The 18,317-nt window shown below is 33.5% G+C and overlaps 2 protein-coding genes across 2 annotated transcripts; both read left to right on the forward strand.

Annotated features, from left to right (window-relative positions):
• The first annotated feature begins 4,492 nt into the window (after positions 1 to 4,492).
• LOC146958460 (zinc finger A20 and AN1 domain-containing stress-associated protein 6-like) lies at positions 4,493 to 5,227 on the forward strand. Its single transcript, XM_085730826.1, has one exon. The coding sequence runs from the start codon at positions 4,633 to 4,635 to the stop codon at positions 5,056 to 5,058; it is 426 nt and encodes a 141-aa protein (XP_085586952.1). The 5' UTR covers positions 4,493 to 4,632; the 3' UTR covers positions 5,059 to 5,227.
• Positions 5,228 to 10,133: 4,906 nt separating this feature from the next.
• LOC146958461 (heat stress transcription factor B-2b-like) lies at positions 10,134 to 11,535 on the forward strand. The gene is made up of 2 exons (XM_085739960.1): positions 10,134 to 10,571; positions 10,641 to 11,535. The coding sequence occupies exons 1-2, from the start codon at positions 10,341 to 10,343 to the stop codon at positions 11,322 to 11,324; spliced, it is 915 nt and encodes a 304-aa protein (XP_085596086.1). The 5' UTR covers positions 10,134 to 10,340; the 3' UTR covers positions 11,325 to 11,535.
• The last annotated feature ends 6,782 nt before the right edge of the window (positions 11,536 to 18,317 follow it).

Consider the following 18,317-nt stretch of genomic DNA (forward strand, 5'->3'; position numbering starts at 1 on the left):
GCCAACCTGTTTTATGAAAAATGTAGCATCATTTGTTTTAGCTTCAACTTCTTCGGATTGCTTTGAGAATAGACAAGGCTTTGAGCTTAAGCATCTTGTCAGGGTTGCCCCATTTCAGATTCTAGGATAGCGGTAACATGAATTATTGCAGTTATACATGTGTTGTATCTCTCAAAATAATCTTGTCAAGTTTGTAGTGTAAACCCGACCCAGATTAGTTTTTTTAATTCATACTGACAAACAAGTGCTTTCTCTTTTTCCGTTTTTTTTTGACAGCACTTAAACACTACTGATTTAAACAAGCATATTTTCTTTGTATTTATGTAAAGCTTCATAGAGTGCTCTGTGTTTTAAATATACAGTCATTCATTTAAATTACATTAACATGGCATGTATTGCAACTTGCAAGACTCTTGACACTCAAAATAAAGTCAAGTCTTTAGATAAATCAGATAATGCTTACTATTTTATTGTCTTTACATGTAAGTTTTATGCAGCTCCTTGCAGCATTCCAGATGTGACTATGTTACATTGTTAGCAATATATTAGTTAATAATGATCTCTAAAGGTTATAGACCATTTTCAATCAAATTCCAACACTAATGCTGGAGTTTGAAGGGAGTTTAAGTATGCTTTCTCGTATTTATTATGTCACCAGACTGTAAACAGTTCTGTACACAATTGTTTATTCCTAATGGGAAAAAAACTATGCATGTGTGAGGACTTGTGCAATGTATTGTTTGAAAATATATTGTTTGAAACTATGCCTGTGTCCCATGATCTTTCTTGGTTGAAAGTGTATGTTTCAACCTTGAAGCTCTTGGTTCGAAACTGGCGTCTACCGAATTCAGAAATATATTATTTATATCTATATATTGTTTATGCTTCAAGTAAAATTGTTGTTTGAAAATAACTCTAGAATATGATACAACACATCCCCCACATTTATCAAGAGTCACTTTTGTAAGTGTTTTCTTGAAAGTAGAGAAACCTCAACTACTGATAACACATTTAGTCTGTTCATTGTGGATGTACTGAAGTTATGATTGACTCTTCTTTTTGGTTTTATTAGTATTGCAAATAAGTCGGTACAATGGTCAATAATGTATTGATCTGATCTTTCTGATTTGTAGTACCTTTAAGCCCAAGTCAATTTCCATTTTCTACTCTCTATAGTGGAATGAACTTTTGGTGTGGTAATGGTTTTAAATTTTAATTGCTTCTGAGGATGAAAGAGTGCTAATGAGACTTATTTCAGGTTGTCTGACGTTATAGGCTAGATTTGAGGTGTCTGTTCCAATTCCTGTTGTATGGAAATTTATAATTGCAGTGTCATATAGCCATAGGAGGAGGTACTAGGAAGATATGTAATCTGAACCAACTATTATGAAACTGATTCTAACTCGTTTTAGATTGGCATTTATTGACGATAATTACCATCGAATTTTAAAAATATACAAATAAATGCTGGTCCTTTGGGATAGAAGCCATGAAATTCCCTGGAAGAGAAAAAAAAACAACCAAGAAACCGGACAGATCACAGAAAACATAACAAACATTTGCAGCTAGTGAGTTGACCTGTAACGATTTGTCTTCAATTTCATTTTATCTTTTCTTTTCTTTTTAACACACTATCATATAAATGATGGATAGTAGTGTGTTGTAAACCTTGGTTCTGGAACTTGGGAAAATAAGTTAAAAAATGGAGACAGTGCAAGACAGAGACAGAGGTGGTTAGAGTGTAGTACTAGTACCTAGCAAGGGGAACACAATGGACTGTTAACTACTCCCTCCGTCCCATAACAACTAAGTCATTTGTAAAAAAATATTGTCCCAAGAATATTGAACTATTTCACTTTTCAATACAACATTAATTACTTTTTTTCAATTATAACTCTAATTAATATTACTTTCACTGCTTTCAATTTAATATTCTACTTTACATTTATGATAAAGAAGAATACACCAATGCTTGACATACACTCAAAACCATTTTTCTCGCTCTTTCATTTATGCATTTTTTTTTAATTTGTGTGAGATGGAAATGGTCAACTGACTCGGTTAAACTAAGACGGAGAAAGTAGTTGTTTTGCTTCTTTTTTTCTTTTTGGACTCAAAAATAATGCAGTCTTTTGTTGATCTCTACTTATGTTTTAAGCGATCAGAGATAAAGAATGAGCCATCAATGAAAGTGGACATGTTATATGTGTTTTTCTTATGTCATCTTTGTTGTTCACTCTTCCGTTGACATGTTCATGGTCAACGAAGCTTATGTGTTGATTTCTAATTTTAAATCAATAACATATTCTCTTTTTTTTTTTTTGACGGTAAAAGCAAATTCATTCATCAAAGCAAATGCCACAAGGGCTACATAATGTTTGGGCACATCTCCAACAGGATAAAAGAAAACCATTACAAATAAAACCTAACAAGATATGATTATCATCAATAAACAAAGATTGGCTAATAGCCAAATTGGTGTTGTTCAACCAACATCTACAGACTAACCACCTTGCTTGCAAAGTCTTCCGCACACGATCAATGACACCGAAGATGAGGGAATACACAGTTTGTATATCTATCCAGTTACGGATCAAATTGGCTACGGCTGCAAGCTCAGTTCGACTATAAGTGGTCTCGATTATGTCAAGATTGATCACATGCTTGGATGAGAAATGAAACAAAGAGGAGTTGCACAAGTTGGTATCAGCAACATCATGTGAATCTGCCCAATCCTTCTTACCCGACAACATCCATCTCATTTGGGGCATTTTAACAAACATGTAGAGTGCAGCTTTACTATTGACATCTTGGAAGCACAAGTTACCCAAAAGGGACATTGTAAAGGCACTTACAACAGCAAAAAAAAAAAAAACAACACAAGTAAAACATAGAAAACAAGGACACAACAGCACAACACCACACTTTAAGTTAAACACAAATACACAACAACACAAGTAGAACATGGGAAACAAGGAAACATCACAATAAACAAAGTTAACCGATTTTGAAACAGTCACCCTTGAGGACTCAAGTCTATCGAAAATCCATGGTGGCTTTGGTGGAGCTCTCTTCCTGAACGTGTTTGCTGGTGAAGGAGGGACTGTGACATTGAGGGAAGAGGGCGGAGGATCTGGTGGTGGGCGTGTAAGGGGAGGAGAAGCTATGGCAGTGAAGGGTTGTGAAGGCATCACCAACACATCAACCCTTTTCCTTGATTCCATCACTAACGAGATCTAGATCCAAACATAACCACATTGAAAAGAAAGAAACAGGAAACCAGGAGGTGCTGGGGTAGACCAGGAGGTGCTGGGGAAAGCCAGGAGGTACTGGGGACAACCACCACTTAGATGAATAGGGTACCCCTAAACAGAGCTCGGGAGGAGAGGTAGAGAGAAGTTAGAACTTCTCTCTCTAGAAAGTCCCTGTACGCTTATGTTTCCTTTTGTACTATAATAGCATATTCTCTTTTGTATAACATAACTTGGAATAATTTGGTTACTTCAAAATAGTTATCAATATTTGCTTGAGGATTGTTAAATGATCGACTTTCAACTAAAGATAATTTGATTCGTACAAGGGCAGAGGCAAAATAGGGCTTGTTATTTGCAAAATATAGGCAAAATAGGGTTTGTTATTTACCAAATATAGGCAATATGTTATGTGCAAAATATAGGGAATTGGTTTTGAAGGGATAAATTATAAAAAAAAAAATATAAGGAGAACAAAGGGATAAACTAAAAATCAAAGAAAATTGAATAAGAAGGAGAATAAAAAGATAAATATAATAATTTGTTTTTTTTAAATATAGGAAAATTAGTTTTAAATTTTACAAAATGACTATTAAACACGTAAAATTAAGATGAATATGAGTTTAAGAAATGACAATTATCAGAATTTGATGGAGTACGACTTTCATATATTGTTTTTTTTTTCTTATAGATTTCCTCTCAAAAGAAAAACATTCACAATAGAATTTAAATTTAGACAGAAAAAGATCCATGTTGGCCCCAATTGAAGTAATAATAAGGGTTAAATATGGTTTTGATCCTTATAAATATATCAGCTTTTCGTTTTAGTCCCTTTAAAATTTTCCTTCAACTTTTAGTCTCTATAAAACTTTCAATCACTACTTTTGGTCCCTATTTTTAGGTAAAATTTGTATTTTTTTAATTAAATTGTGCAGAAATGTGTAGAATATTGTAAAAATCTCTCCAAAAAAAATTAGATTTTTTTAACAAAACATAAATTAAATATTAATTTTTAACCACCAAAAATATAAAAATTCATATTTAATTCATGTTTTGTTAAAAAAAAATTCATTTAATTTATAATGAAAAAACATAAAGATAACGATAATATTTAAAATAAAATTAGATAAGGATTAATTTCCTAATTATTTTGACAGCATGTTTCTTAGTGAATACGGTATAATTATTATTGAGAACATTCTAGATCTTGCGGTTACCCTTATAAATTAACACAACCTATTCAATCATCAAACCATTTCTTTCAAGCTTGCATCTTTTCTCGACAAACCAACCTCTCCCGTTCTCCAAGTTTGCGATTGCCATTAATATAGTTACAAGATCTATTTCACTTTTTTCTTTAGTCAAAACTAAGTGAAGCAACATGGTTCCAACACTCTGTCTCAATGGTTGCGGCTATTATGGTTCTCCTTCAAACAAAAACCTTTGCTCAAAGTGTTACAACGATTATCTCAAAGCAAACATTAAAAAATCAAACGAGGAAAGCTTTGTTCATGAGTCATCATCTTCTTGTCCTTCAAAGAACTCTATTAATGATTTTTGTGATGTTGTGGAAGCTATTTCTCTCATTGACAATGAGAACATGAAGAAGAAGAAAAATAGGTGCAAGAGTTGCAACAAAAAGGTTGGACCATTAGGGTTCGAGTGCCGTTGTGGGGACGTGTTTTGTGGAATGCATAGATACCCAGAAGAACATGACTGCAAAGTGAATTTAAAGGAGATTGGTCGCCAAATATTGGATAAACAAAATCCATTATGTATGGGTGATAAGTTAGAACACCGAATCTAAAGATAGTCGATATTTCTATTTCTTTTAGTTCTTTTTTTGAAGGAAGTTTCTTCTTTGTTTACAAGTTTTTTTTAGAGGAAGTTTTATTTTATTTTATTTTAGTTTTTTTTTTTAAAGAATTTTATTTTAGTTTTTTATAATAAGAATTGTAAACATTTCAATTCTTTATGAATTATTTTTTTGGTCAAATGAATATATATTTGTTATTATTAATCGTTTCTTAACTATGACATATTTTAAGTTATTAGCATTGTTGTAATTTGAATTATAATTAGTAACTATACCTTTCAATTATGTTTATTTGAATTATAATTTATATTAGTAACTATGACCTTTGAATTTTGATAACATAAGTCTGCTACTAACCTTTGAAAGCAATATTACATAAACTACACCTTGAGGTGTGTGTAACTAAGATTGATCTACTTTGTTATGTGTTATGACAATTAACCTCAAACTATAGTTGAATTAGGAACTTGATTTACCAAACGAGGAGATAGGTGATTAGAGCAATCCTTATCATTTTCACCATTTTGGTTCATTCTCTTTTATTTATTCTCGCTAGCGAAAAGACGCTCACGTACCCGTCTTTCCGCTCTTTTAATTGCGCTAACATTTGAAAATTATGAACGGTGTTTTTTTTTATGAAATTTTGATTTTGATTAAAACTAAAAATATAAATATTTGTTGCTTTCAAGTTATAACAAATCATATTAACCATGATTATCTATTTCAATGGCACCAACAATATAAAAAAAAAATCTATTTTTTTTTTATGACGCCAACAATAGCCTTTATTATAGAAAAAAAGTTGTCTAATGGTATGTTACTAGTTGGGATAATGAAAAAGAAGTATAAATATACTCATCGAGCTTGTTACACTTTTTAAATGATAAAGAAAAAAAAAACTGACATATTATATTCATATCATGTTTCTTATCTATTTGTTACATGTGAGATCGGATCCTCTCAATCTTGTTTTTGTCTCAATCCCCTCAACAGTACATCATATCCATTAAATTAATCTAACGGCATCAAGATAAAAGCACAACCATTCAAGGTAGCACACGGTAACAAAATTGTTTGGAAGAGAAAGACTCTCTCTGTACGCAATAAATCCCAACTTTCATGTGTTCATTTAAGTGGTTTTTTTCTTCAAGTTCCTTCTAATTCCCAACTTTCCATGCGCGCAGTTTCTCTTGATTGGATTTTGCTTGTTTGTGAAATTTTGTATCTATGTCAGTAATCTTTTTTCTCAGGTTTTCAGTTTTATTGTTTTAGTAACTACTGTTGCAATGTCTCTCTTGGAATCAAGGTTGAAAAGTGACATTAATTTCTATAATTTCTAGGGTATATGAAAAGTGAGATTCTTTCTTTTAACTTTTGGGACAATTAAGGTATTACCATTAAGGATTATTTGCCAGCAATGGGGTTGACAGTGGAGATTAATATGTGAAGAGGAACAGGGTCTGAGTATGAGAAATGTGAGGGGTTGATGATTGGGTGGTTTCTTGTTCTTGGAGACGATGAATTTTGAGTGGAGATGAATCGGCGAAAAGGAAGTGGAGATGAATCGGCGAAAAGGAAGAGAGTTCGAGTTCCATGTTGGGTGAAATTGGAGATTTAGAGTGAGTGATAATTATTGTGGTAACTTTTGTTCGTATTATCTCTAAGATGTATGATGTATCAAAGGGTTGATAAACATGATTGCGAGAAGCTGTAGACACGTCTGAAGGAGAGGATCCACTCACTTACATGTGTTATTTGTATTGAAAATTAATGATAGTTTTGGGAAAGAAAAAGTCAGCACAAAAGAGCTAAAAGATGTAATTTTCTTTATATATAGTATAGATTATTTTGCAAGCAATAAATCTTATGCAACAAAAAAAAATCCAATTTACTAGTATATATAGTATAGATTATTTTGCAAGCAACAAATCTTATGCAACAAAAAAAAAATAATCCAGTTTACTAGTATCACAGTTAAATTCAAGTGTCACTACAATTACTAAGTAGTAAAATCACAATCCTTGTGGAAACTATTTTTACTTACTATTTTATTGCTTGTGCAATTCGGTATATTTGTCGAATTTGATCATTAAGTTTTTAACGTCGTTGTCGGAGATTGTTGATTTTTTAACAAGTCGGTTGTCTTTTACTTATCTTTATTTTTCTCCTAAATATTCTAAAAATTTCAAAATAATTTGTTTTTATTATTTTTCTTTGTTTTAATTTTCAACAAGATACTCTAAAATACCAAAAAAAATATTTTTATTTGATGTTGTTATGTTTTAGTCAAATATTCTAAAAAAAATATCCAAAAAGATTAACAAAACGACAAACCCTAATAAGAAGCAATTATCTACTATACATGATGCAAATATTTATCATTAATCAATTATATAAAGGAGAAATATGCCTCTTATTCTTAATGTATTTCTTGAATATTTTCTAAATAAAATTGAAGAAATTTATAATATAAAAAAGCGTAAATACTTTCCACCGTCATATGTTTTTTTTTTATTATTACAAAGCTAAAACAAAACAACAAAAACAGAAAGAAAGAAAAACAGATGCCTAAGCTCTAGGAAAAGGAGTTCCTATTGCATCATTTTGATTAAGACAAGAAGATCACGAGGAGGAGATGCATGGATAAAGCATTCTTCATATGACGAGGCTTCCAATTTGGCCATGAAGTCCGCGCATTGGTTTCCTTCTCGGAGACAATGATGAACAGAGAAATTGTGAGCAGATAAAAGATCCTTTATATCCTCAATTAAGACAGCATAGGCAGGCACGGATCCACGACACTGTAAAAGGGGGCAATTGACCCCACTTAATTTTTGTTTTTTTTAACCAATAATCCTGTATTTATATTTATAAACCCCACTACTATAATACTATTGACCCCACATGGTTTATTCATTCAACTAATGACAAACAAAGTATAAAACTTAAATACTAGAATAAATCGATACAAAAGTGACACTGGTTGACGTGTTACACTTTCGATACAAATGTAAACCACTATATAATGCTAGTATATTTCTACGGGATAAATACTTTCATGGACACAATCACAAATCAATATTATTAAGCACACCCTTAAATGAAATGAAAAAAAAAAGGTATTTAATCAAAAAGGTATTTTACTCTCTTTAAATTTTTATGATTTTGTGTTTGTGCCCAAATATATTTATTTGGGTTTGTGTCTAAGCAAGTATATCTCATTTCTACGGTTCATTGACATTTGCCTCGGTAAGGGAAGAAGTAAATTCTTATAAGTGGAAAGTTGAAAAGGTACCTAATGAAGCAAGTTTAAATCCATGCGATTCATTTTTTGCATTTATAAGGAGAAGTTAATTAGTTGGCTCGATTTTATCCCACCGAATATATTATTTATTCAATGATGTGTTTACTTCTAAAGTTGTCGTTGCTTTTGCCGGTGGCTACACCAATTACCGAAAGAAGTTTCTATGCATGAATTATGTGAAGAATCTACTACACAACCGTATTAGAGGTGAATTTTTTAATGGTTGTCTAATAACATATATCAAGAATGATATATTTGATAGTGTTGAGATTGAAAAAATCATTCAACACTTTCAATATCTAACTTCTTCTTAATGATAATGATATTATCATTTTATCTCCTACGCTTTATATATATTTTATAAATGTTGATGATAAATTACATTGACCCCGCTGATTAAAATTCCTGGATCCGTCCCTGAGCATAGGTATGGTAATTGGAAGCTTGACCCGTAATAAGATTTATGGAGAGAAGAGAGTCCGAGTAGCAAAGCCAATTCCTCTATCCACAGTCATATGTTTATAACAAGTTAGCTTTTTAAAAAGAATTGTTGCATATTTGTCCTCAAGTTTTATTTTTGTTAAGGCTCTGTTTGGTAAAAATAGCGAATAGCTGATAAGCTAGCTGATAGCTTTTAGCTGATAAGCTAGCTGATAGCTTTTAGCTGATAAGCTAGCTGATGACTGATGACTGATAAGCTAATTGAAGTGTTTGGTAAAATTAGCGGTTGAACTAGCTGATAAATGTAAAATTACATAAAAGGACATTATTAATTCATATAAAATTTATACTAAGATATTTGATAATTTAAATATTTTAAATTTAATAAATGTTTGTATTTTATTAAATTATTGTTTTTCGGTAATAATAGATGCTTATAATGAATATTATCTTTTGAATTTTTTTTTTTGAATGTTACATGTACTATATTATTAACAACGGAAGGTATATTTGATCCTTCAAAAAAAAAAACGGAAGGTATATTTGAATGAAAAAACTTATTAAAAGTTGACGTGCTGAAAAAAATAATGGAATGTATATTTATAATTGAATGAAATAACGGAAGGCACGCACGCAGTGAAAAAGATATGTGCAGCTGGACTATTACACATGCAATGAAATAAACAACATAAGGGTAAAAGTGGGTTTTGATAAAAATAATAAGGGTAGAAGTGGAAGAAATATTAATAAGCTATAAGCTATAAGCTCAAACGCTACTTGGAATAGCGTCTGAAAAATAGCTTATAAGCTCGTGGAAATTCGTGAAATAAGCTATAAGCTCGTTGTAAAAAATGTTACCAAACAGAGCTTATTTTGTTAGACGAGCTTATAAGCTATCCGCTATAAGCTATAAGCTCTTTTTATGGCCTTACCAAACAGAGCCATAGACTATTTACACTGTTACCATTTCATATTAGTACTCTTATTTTAAATGAAATGCATTGAAAAAATTAAATTGATGAGAAATGTATAGGTGAATGAAATTGTCGCAAAGAAAAAATGCTAATAATACACATGTTAACACATATTTTTCAATACAGTATCTCTAATTGGTTAAAATTCACATCAATCCCACCAAATTTGTATAGGTTTCACATGTTTTAATGAAATCATATAAATTTTAACCAATAAATAAATGTTGAAATATATGTTGATAATATTCCTCTTGTCGTGAATTTATCATATCGACAAGATATTTTTTGAGCGGTATTCAGTTAAATCCAAAAAATGATAAGAAGTGTAGTGTAGAAGTTTCTTCCTTATCCTTATGTTAACGGAAAATCCGGTAATCAATCTCCACATGGGAACGAAGTTTCGCGATAAAAAAGACGTAACATAAGTCCTTCTCTTCTCTCCATCAATACATATCTATTCTTTCCATTTCTATTTTCTTTTCTTTCTTCATCATTCTCTTTTATACTTCTTCGTGAACCTTCTAGAACTATCACCATAAACCAATTCCTCCAGCATGGCTCCGTCGGTGGAACATAACGGCGAGTGTCAAAGATCCACTCCGACGCCGTTTCTCACCAAGACATATCACCTTGTTGATGAAATCGCCACCAACGATGTGATTTCGTGGAATGATACTGGAACAACGTTCATCGTTTGGAACCCTACCGTTTTCGCTAGGGATTTGCTTCCTAAATATTTTAAGCACAACAATTTCTCTAGCTTCGTTCGCCAACTCAATACTTATGTAATTCACTCATCATCATCGAAGCTATTTGATTTATTTTTTATTTGTGTTAATTTTGGTTATTTTCAGGGATTTAAAAAAGTTGTACCTGATCGGTGGGAATTCTCTAATGAATCTTTCCGACGAGGCGAGGAACGGCTTCTCTGTGATATTCAGCGACGGAAAATCGTTTCAGCATCGCCGGCGGCAGCTTCCAATGCCGGCACGACTGTAACAAAAGCGGTTCCGACAGCAAAGCCTATCGCGTCGCCGTCAATTTCAGGGGAGGAGCAGGTGATTTCTTCGAATTCCTCGCCGTCAATTTCTCCGGCGGCGCTATTAGACGAGAATGAGAGGTTGAGAAAGGAGAACATGCAGTTAACAAAGGAAATAGAGGACATGAAATCGCTCTACAACAATATATTCAATCTTCTGTCAAATTACGCGAATTCTCAATCGGAAAGCGGTGCGGAAGGAAAAGAATGTTGCTCAACGGCGTCCCCAGTGAAGACACTTCGTTTGTTACCGGAGAAGCGATGCAACGGCGAAGATGCGGCGGTGGAAGATAGAAACCCGAAGCTGTTTGGGATAGCGATTGATGCGAAGGGAGCGAGAGGAGAAGGACGGTGTATTGAGGATGATGTGGTGTTGAGCCTGAATCATTCTGTTCATGTGGACGTGAAATCAGAGCCGTTTGATTCAAGGAAGGGTGAAAAGAGGAAAATGATGCGGTTAAATCAGTGCTATAGAGCGAATCAGAGTGTGTGCAATTGACATACGATGTTGTATCAGATAGGGAACACGTTAGGCTAAGTTAGGGGTGGTGTAGACAATTTGAGGATGATGACGTACGCACGTTTGGGACTGGTTTACCAAAAACTTCTCAGAAGATAACGATATTTTTCTCTTTTTCAACTGTTGTTTTACTACTTTGGAGTTATTTTTTTGACGATGAATGGACTTGAATTTTCTTTTTTTGATAAAATATTTTGTCATTGATATTAGTGTTTCTTGGACACAATTTAGATGTAGACAAATCAAATGAGTGAGTAGAAGTGTGAAACAATTATTTGTCATGTTTTAACTACTTTGTGATTAATCTCTTGATTATTAAGACCTCTAAAACTAGAGGGTTAACAAAAAACAATAGACGTAGACATGTTTTTGTTGCTGTCATTTATACAAGGAGACATGTTTAGCTAATACAGTTTTCCTACGCTCTTCCGAAAAAATTATTAACATAGCAGAATAGAAACGGTTCCATTGAAAAACCCAAGTTTTATAATCTTTTACCGATCTTACTTTGTGTTGAAAATGAAAGTTGTTTTGTTCCTATAGCAGTTAGGGTGTGTTTGGCTTGGAAAAGAAAGTGTGAGGAAAGATAGTAAAATGAAAGATTGTTGAAGGAATGAAAGTTAAAAGAAAGTGAGAAGAAAGTATGATGATTTTTTTAGTTGTTTGGTATTAGTGAAAGAGAATGGAAAGTGAGAAGAAAGAATGATGAATATTTTGAAAATGACATAAATATCCTTGTAATAGGATGAGTTGTATATTTATTTATTACTTTTAAATAATGTATATAAATGCATAAATATTAATAATTTAATATATGTACATGAACATAAACATTTATTTATATATAGGTTTTGAAAATACAAATATCAGTAGCATATCCCATGTTTATTTATCAATATTATAATTTATATAGTACTTTTATGCAGGGGCGTTGCCAGGAACCTAGGTCAGGGGTTCAGACTTTTGAACTTTGATATATATATATATATATATATATATATATATATATATATATATATATATATATATATATATATATATTGAAATTGTTGAATAATCGGCTCATTATAAATGTTTTTTTTTTTACAAAAGCTCATTATAAATGTTGTTATTTTGAAAATTTATCTTAAATATTTATTAATATTTTATGTATGTATATGGAAAAAATTATGAAATTTTTTTTATATGATAAATATATAAGTGCTAGAATACATAATTTAAATATAGTAAGTAGAATTTACTTACCTCAGTATTTATTTATAACTTGTGAAAATATGTCTTATATACAAGTCTGAGCAATACTTTTCATTTGGGCTCATTTGGTATAGTGGTAAGGATTAGTGCAATTTCATTGAACTTAACTTCAGCTGTTCGATTCCCACAATTGCGGTTTAAATAAAATGTTGCGGTTTAAGGTTTAAATAAAATGTTATGTTTTGTATTTAATTCAATTCAACACTTTAAATTGAACACTTTAATTATGGAGACTTGATAGGCTGATAGGTTCAAAAGAGGTGCAAGGACTAAATGTCAGGGGGTTCAATATGGCAATAACATAGATAATTGGGCAGAAATTATGAAATTGAGGGGGTTCAGTTGAATCCCCTGGGCTGCACCTAGCTCCGCCCCTACTTTTATGTACACATGGGTAAAAGTGGAACAACACAAAATCAAAAGCCTTTCTCACCCTTTCCGCGCACTGGTGGGAGGAAAGATTTTTACGCGTGGGTCCCACAAATCTTTCTTTCCTTAGATATTGTTCTTCTGAACCAAACTGTAGAAAGTTTTTAGATTTGCGTGCTTTCCTTAATCTTTCTTTCCATAGGCTATCTTTCCTTAACCTTTCATGGGAACCAAACACACCCTTAGAGATAACATTGTTGAAGTTAGTAGTTGTTTGTTATTTTATTTGTTTTGCTTTTCTGTCCAATAAATCCTATTAATTAGGAAGTAAGGTTGTTTTGTTATTCCTTTGAATTAGGATCACGTTGCTGACTTCTGGTAGTTTGATTTAGTCATTAAGATAGTTCCCTCTTTGTAGGGAAGTTTTGTTTGTGTTTAGCCCACGTTTAAATGTGGCAGTTCTGGTGTAAGGCTATTTAGAAAAGCTATTTTTTTGTGTTTTGAATAATAGCAGAATACCTTCCCTTCAAATTTCCATTTTTCTGTCTCATACATAACATTTGGTATCAGAGCTCCACAAGGGGCCTGATAACCTGAAGCAGCAGTCTTCTGTGAACATAGGCAATGGCAACTGAAGGGAGCAGTAGCGGATTTGTGCAGCCAGCAATTCCAAAGCTTGATGGTCATTATGATCATTGGAGCTTGTTAATGGAGAATTTTTTGAGATCAAAGGAATATTGAGGACTGATTGAGGAAGGAATTTCAGAAGTAAGGGATGAAACAACCTTGACTGATGCACAGTTAAAGGCGAGAAATGAATTGAAGCTGGAGGATCTAAAGGCAAAGAATTACTTGTATCAAGCAATTGATCGAGTTGTTCTCGAAGCCATTCTCAAGAAGGATACTTCCAAAGACATATGGGACTCCTTAAAGAAGAAGTATCAAGGCAATAGTAGAGTCAAGCGCGCTCAATTACAAGCTCTTCGTAAAGAGTTTGAAATTCTGCACATGAAGGCTGGAGAATCTGTCGATGAGTAATTTGCAAGGACGTTGACGATTGCAAACCGAATGAGGATACATGGAGAGAAGATGGAAGATGTGACAATTATAGAGAAAATTTTACGCTCTATGACATCTAAGTTTGACTATGTCGTATGTTCAATAGAAGAATCAAATGACATCGACACCATGTCAGTAGATGAATTGCAAAGTTCACTATTAGTGCATGAACAACGCATGTCAAATCATGTTGAGGAAGAGCAAGCTCTCAAAGTGACTCATGTTGGAAATTTTTCTGGAATAAGCGGTGGCCGAGGAAACTTCAGAGGAAGAGGCAGGGGACGTGGTCGTGGCACTAGAGAAGGAAGTTTTTACAGGTCATCCATTGAATGCTACAATTGTCACAAAATTGGCCACTTTCAATGGGAATGTCCTGGTAAATCAGAAGAAAAGGCAAACTTTATTGAAGCAGACGAGGAAGAAATATTATTGATGGCTTACATGGAGAACGAGCAAGCTGAAGATAGGGAGATCTGGTACCTTGATTCTGGATGCAGCAATCACATGACAGGTAACAAAAACCTTTTCTGTGATTTAAATGAAAGCTCCCGACAAAGTGTCAAGCTTGGTAATGACTCTAGCATGAGTGTTATGGGAAAAGGAAGTGTTAAAGTGCAGATGAACAGAAAGATGCAGAAAATAGATGATGTGTATTATGTACCAGAACTTAAAAGTAATCTGATCAGCCTGGGACAATTGCAAGAAACAGGTTGTGCAATTGTAATTTAGAAGGGAACCTGCCAAATTCATGATCCAAAAGAGGGATTAGTTGTTGCTGTTAAGATGTCTGGAAATATAATGTTTCAATTAAGAAAGGAGACTGTTGAAGATCAAACTTGTCTCAAAGTATCTATTTCAGATCCTTCATGGTTATGGCATTACAGGTTTGGACATTTAAACTTTAATGGACTCAGAACTTTGCAGCAAAAGGAAATGGTGAAAGGGCTGCCTCAAATTAAAACTCCATCTCATGTGTGTGAAGAATGCATTATTGCAAAGCAGCATAGAAAGTCATTTCCTCAAGAGAGTACTTGGAGAGCTAATCAGGTCCTTCAACTAGTGCACTCAGACATATGTGGTCCATTGAGTCCAACTTCAAACAGCAATAAAAGGTACTTCATAACTTTCACTGATGACTTTAGTAGAAAAACATGGGTATACTTCCTAAAAGAGAAATCTGAAGCTATTGAAATGTTTAGGAAATTCAAAGCAAGAGTTGAAAAGGAGACAAATCAACATATTCAATGCCTTTGAACAGATCGTGGGGGAGAATACACATCAAGGGAGTTTGTGGATTTGTGTGAAAGAAATGGAATCAAGAGACAGTTGACTGCAGCATACACACCGCATCAAAATGGTGTGTCGGAGAGGAAAAATAAAACTATCATGAATATGGTGAGAAGTTTGCTAGAAAATAAGAATGTGCCAAAGAATTTTTGGCCAGAGGCGGTTAATTGGAGTGTTCATATTCTCAATCGATGTCCAACATTTTCTGTGAAGAATGTGACACCAGAAGAAGCTTGGTCTGGTCGCAAACCATCCGTTGATCACTTTAGAGTATTTGGATGCATAACATATGTGCATGTTCCTGATCCGAAGAGAAAGAAACTTGATAATAAGGGAGAGAAATGCGTTCTTCTTGGCGTAAGTGAAGAGTCTAAGGCCTATCGTCTTTACAATCCTTTAACAAAGAAGATTTGTATTTCTAAAGATGTTGTGTTTGATGAGAGCATCGGCTGGAATTGGGAAAGTCCAAATAAAGGTAAATCAGTGGCTCTTGAACTAGAGGACAATGAAAGTGCAGAAATAGAAGAGAATGCACATAGTGATTTGGAGGAATCAAATGAACTTGGTGGATCTGATCATGGAAGTGAAGATGCTGAAACTACACTACCAAATATGCAACGCCAAAGGCAGAGACCGGATTGGATGAATGATTACACAAGTGGTGAAGGGCTCTCAGATGAAGAGACATTGGCTCACTTTGTTGCTGGAAGTGATCCCATTTCATTTGATGAGGCAATTAAAAGTGCAAGGTGGAGAAAGGCTATGGATTCGGAGATTGAAGCAATTGAAAGAAATAATACATGGGAGTTAGTGGAGCTTCCAGAAGGAGAAAAACCAGTGGGAGTAAAATGGATTTACAAAACAAAGCTAAATGAAAAAGGAGAAATTGACAAGTTCAAGGCTCGTTTAGTAGCTAAAGGGTACACTCAAGAGTATGGAGTGGATTATGCTGAAGTATTTGCTCCAGTCGCAAGGCATGACACAATTAGAATGGTTATCTCATTGGCTGCTCTAAATAATTGGACTGTGTTTCAACTTGATGTCAAGTCTGCATTTTTACATGGAGAGCTTTTGGAACAAGTTTTTGTCGAACAACCTCCAGGGTATATAAAGAATGGAAGCAAACATATGGTTTATAAGTTGAAAATAGCACTTTATGGATTGAAACAAGCTCCTCGAGCTTGGTACAGTCGGATTAACACCTATTTCAGCCAGGCGGGTTTTCACAAATGTCCTTATGAGCATACACTTTACATCAAAACTGGCGACAAAGGTAATTTTTTGATTGTGTGTTTATATGTGGATGATTTGATATTTACCGGAAATGATGAATTCTTATTTAGAGAGTTTAAACAATCCATGATGAAAGAATTTGAGATGACTGATTTGGGAGTGATGAAATACTTTCTTGGCATAGAAGTGATTCAATCTGCAGAAGGCATTTTTATTTGTCAAAAGAAATATGCTCAAGAAGTATTGGAAAGGTTTAAAATGGATGATTGTAATCCAGTTCAGATCCCTATAGTTCCTGGAACTAAACTTACTCGGGATGATGAAAGAATGAAGATTGACAGCACCTACTATAAGCAAATGGTTGGAAGTCTGATGTACATGACAGCCACTCGACCGGATTTAACGTATGCTGTCAGCCTTGTTAGCAGGTTTATGGAGTCACCAACTGAAGTTCATCATCAAGCAGTAAAAAAAATACTTCGCTACTTGAAGGGTACTGTTAATTATGGCTTGTTCTATAAGAAGAGTGAAATAAATGTGCTAGTTGGTTTCAGTGACAGTGATTATGCTGGTGATTTGGATGATCGCAAAAGTACTTCTGGGTATGTCTTTCTCTTAAGTGGAGCTGCAGTCTCATGGTCTTCAAAGAAACAACCTGTTGTGACTTTATCTACAACTGAAGCAGAATTTATAGTTGCTGCAGCATGTGCTTGTCAAGGTATTTGGCTTAGAAGAATTTTGGAAGAGGTAAAATGTACACAACTAGGTCCACTTATGTTATTTTGCGATAACAGTTCAGCTATTAAATTGTCAAAAAATCCAGTTCTACATGGAAGAAGCAAACACATTGATGTGAGGTTTCATTTTCTTCGTGATCTTGCTAAAGAGGGAGCTGTGGAACTATGTTACTGCAAAAGTGATGAGCAAATTGCCGACATCTTTACAAAACCTCTGAAAGTTGATTCTTTTTTGAAGTTAAGGGCATTACTTGGCATGTGTTCGATTGAAGAAATAAACTGATTGCTTATGAACATTCAGTTTAAGGGAGAGTGTTGAAGTTAATAGTTGTTTGTTTTTTTATTTGTTTTGCTTTTCTGTCCAATAAATCCTATTAATTAGGAAGTAAGGTTGTTTTGTTATTCCTTTGAATTAGGAGCACGTTGCTGACTTCTGGTAGTTTGATTTAGTCATTAAGATAGTTCCCTCTTTGTAGGGAAGTTTTGTTTATGTTTAGCCCACGTTTAAATGTGGCAGTTCTGGTGTAAGGCTATTTAGAAAAGCCATTTTTTTGTGTTTTGAATAATAGCAGAATACCTTCCCTTCAAATTTCCATTTTTCTGTCTGATACATAACAAACATTAGTTAAAAATCCTATGAATCTCACGCACACAATCAACTACTCTCCCATCTTTCCCAAAAACCTTTGCACGATATTCCCATCCTTAATCCCTGAAATCTCTTATTCATCTTCATCTCTACTTGAAAACAATAAACACCATTCTCAAACCTTTGATTTTTGCTAGTTCATTTAGAACCTCAAAGTCTCAAACACATCCTTTCATCTATTCCATCCACACTAATTCCTAATTTTAAAACTATAACCTTGTTTCCTTCAATCCATGCCATTGAACTATTAAAGAAACCCTCATCTGTTCTTCATAACCCCTAACCATGAGAAATTCTTTAATGATCAAGATCGTTAAACATCATGCCTTTTCTATCTCACTTCCCCCATTGGTAGGATTCTTCTCTTCCTTTTAATGTTGAATC

Source organism: Medicago sativa, chromosome 1 (assembly GCF_051527215.1).
Source record: "Medicago sativa cultivar Bolivia chromosome 1, Bolivia_mono, whole genome shotgun sequence".
Lineage (NCBI taxonomy): Eukaryota > Viridiplantae > Streptophyta > Magnoliopsida > Fabales > Fabaceae > Medicago > Medicago sativa.

Coding starts and splice junctions, on each gene's coding strand:
- LOC146958460 (XM_085730826.1), top strand. CDS start 4,633: ATGGTTCCAACACTCTGTCTCAATGGTTGCGGCTATTATGGTTCTCCT.
- LOC146958461 (XM_085739960.1), top strand. CDS start 10,341: ATGGCTCCGTCGGTGGAACATAACGGCGAGTGTCAAAGATCCACTCCG. Junction 10,572..10,640: donor TTCGCCAACTCAATACTTAT/GTAATTCACTCA, acceptor GGTTATTTTCAG/GGATTTAAAAAAGTTGTACC.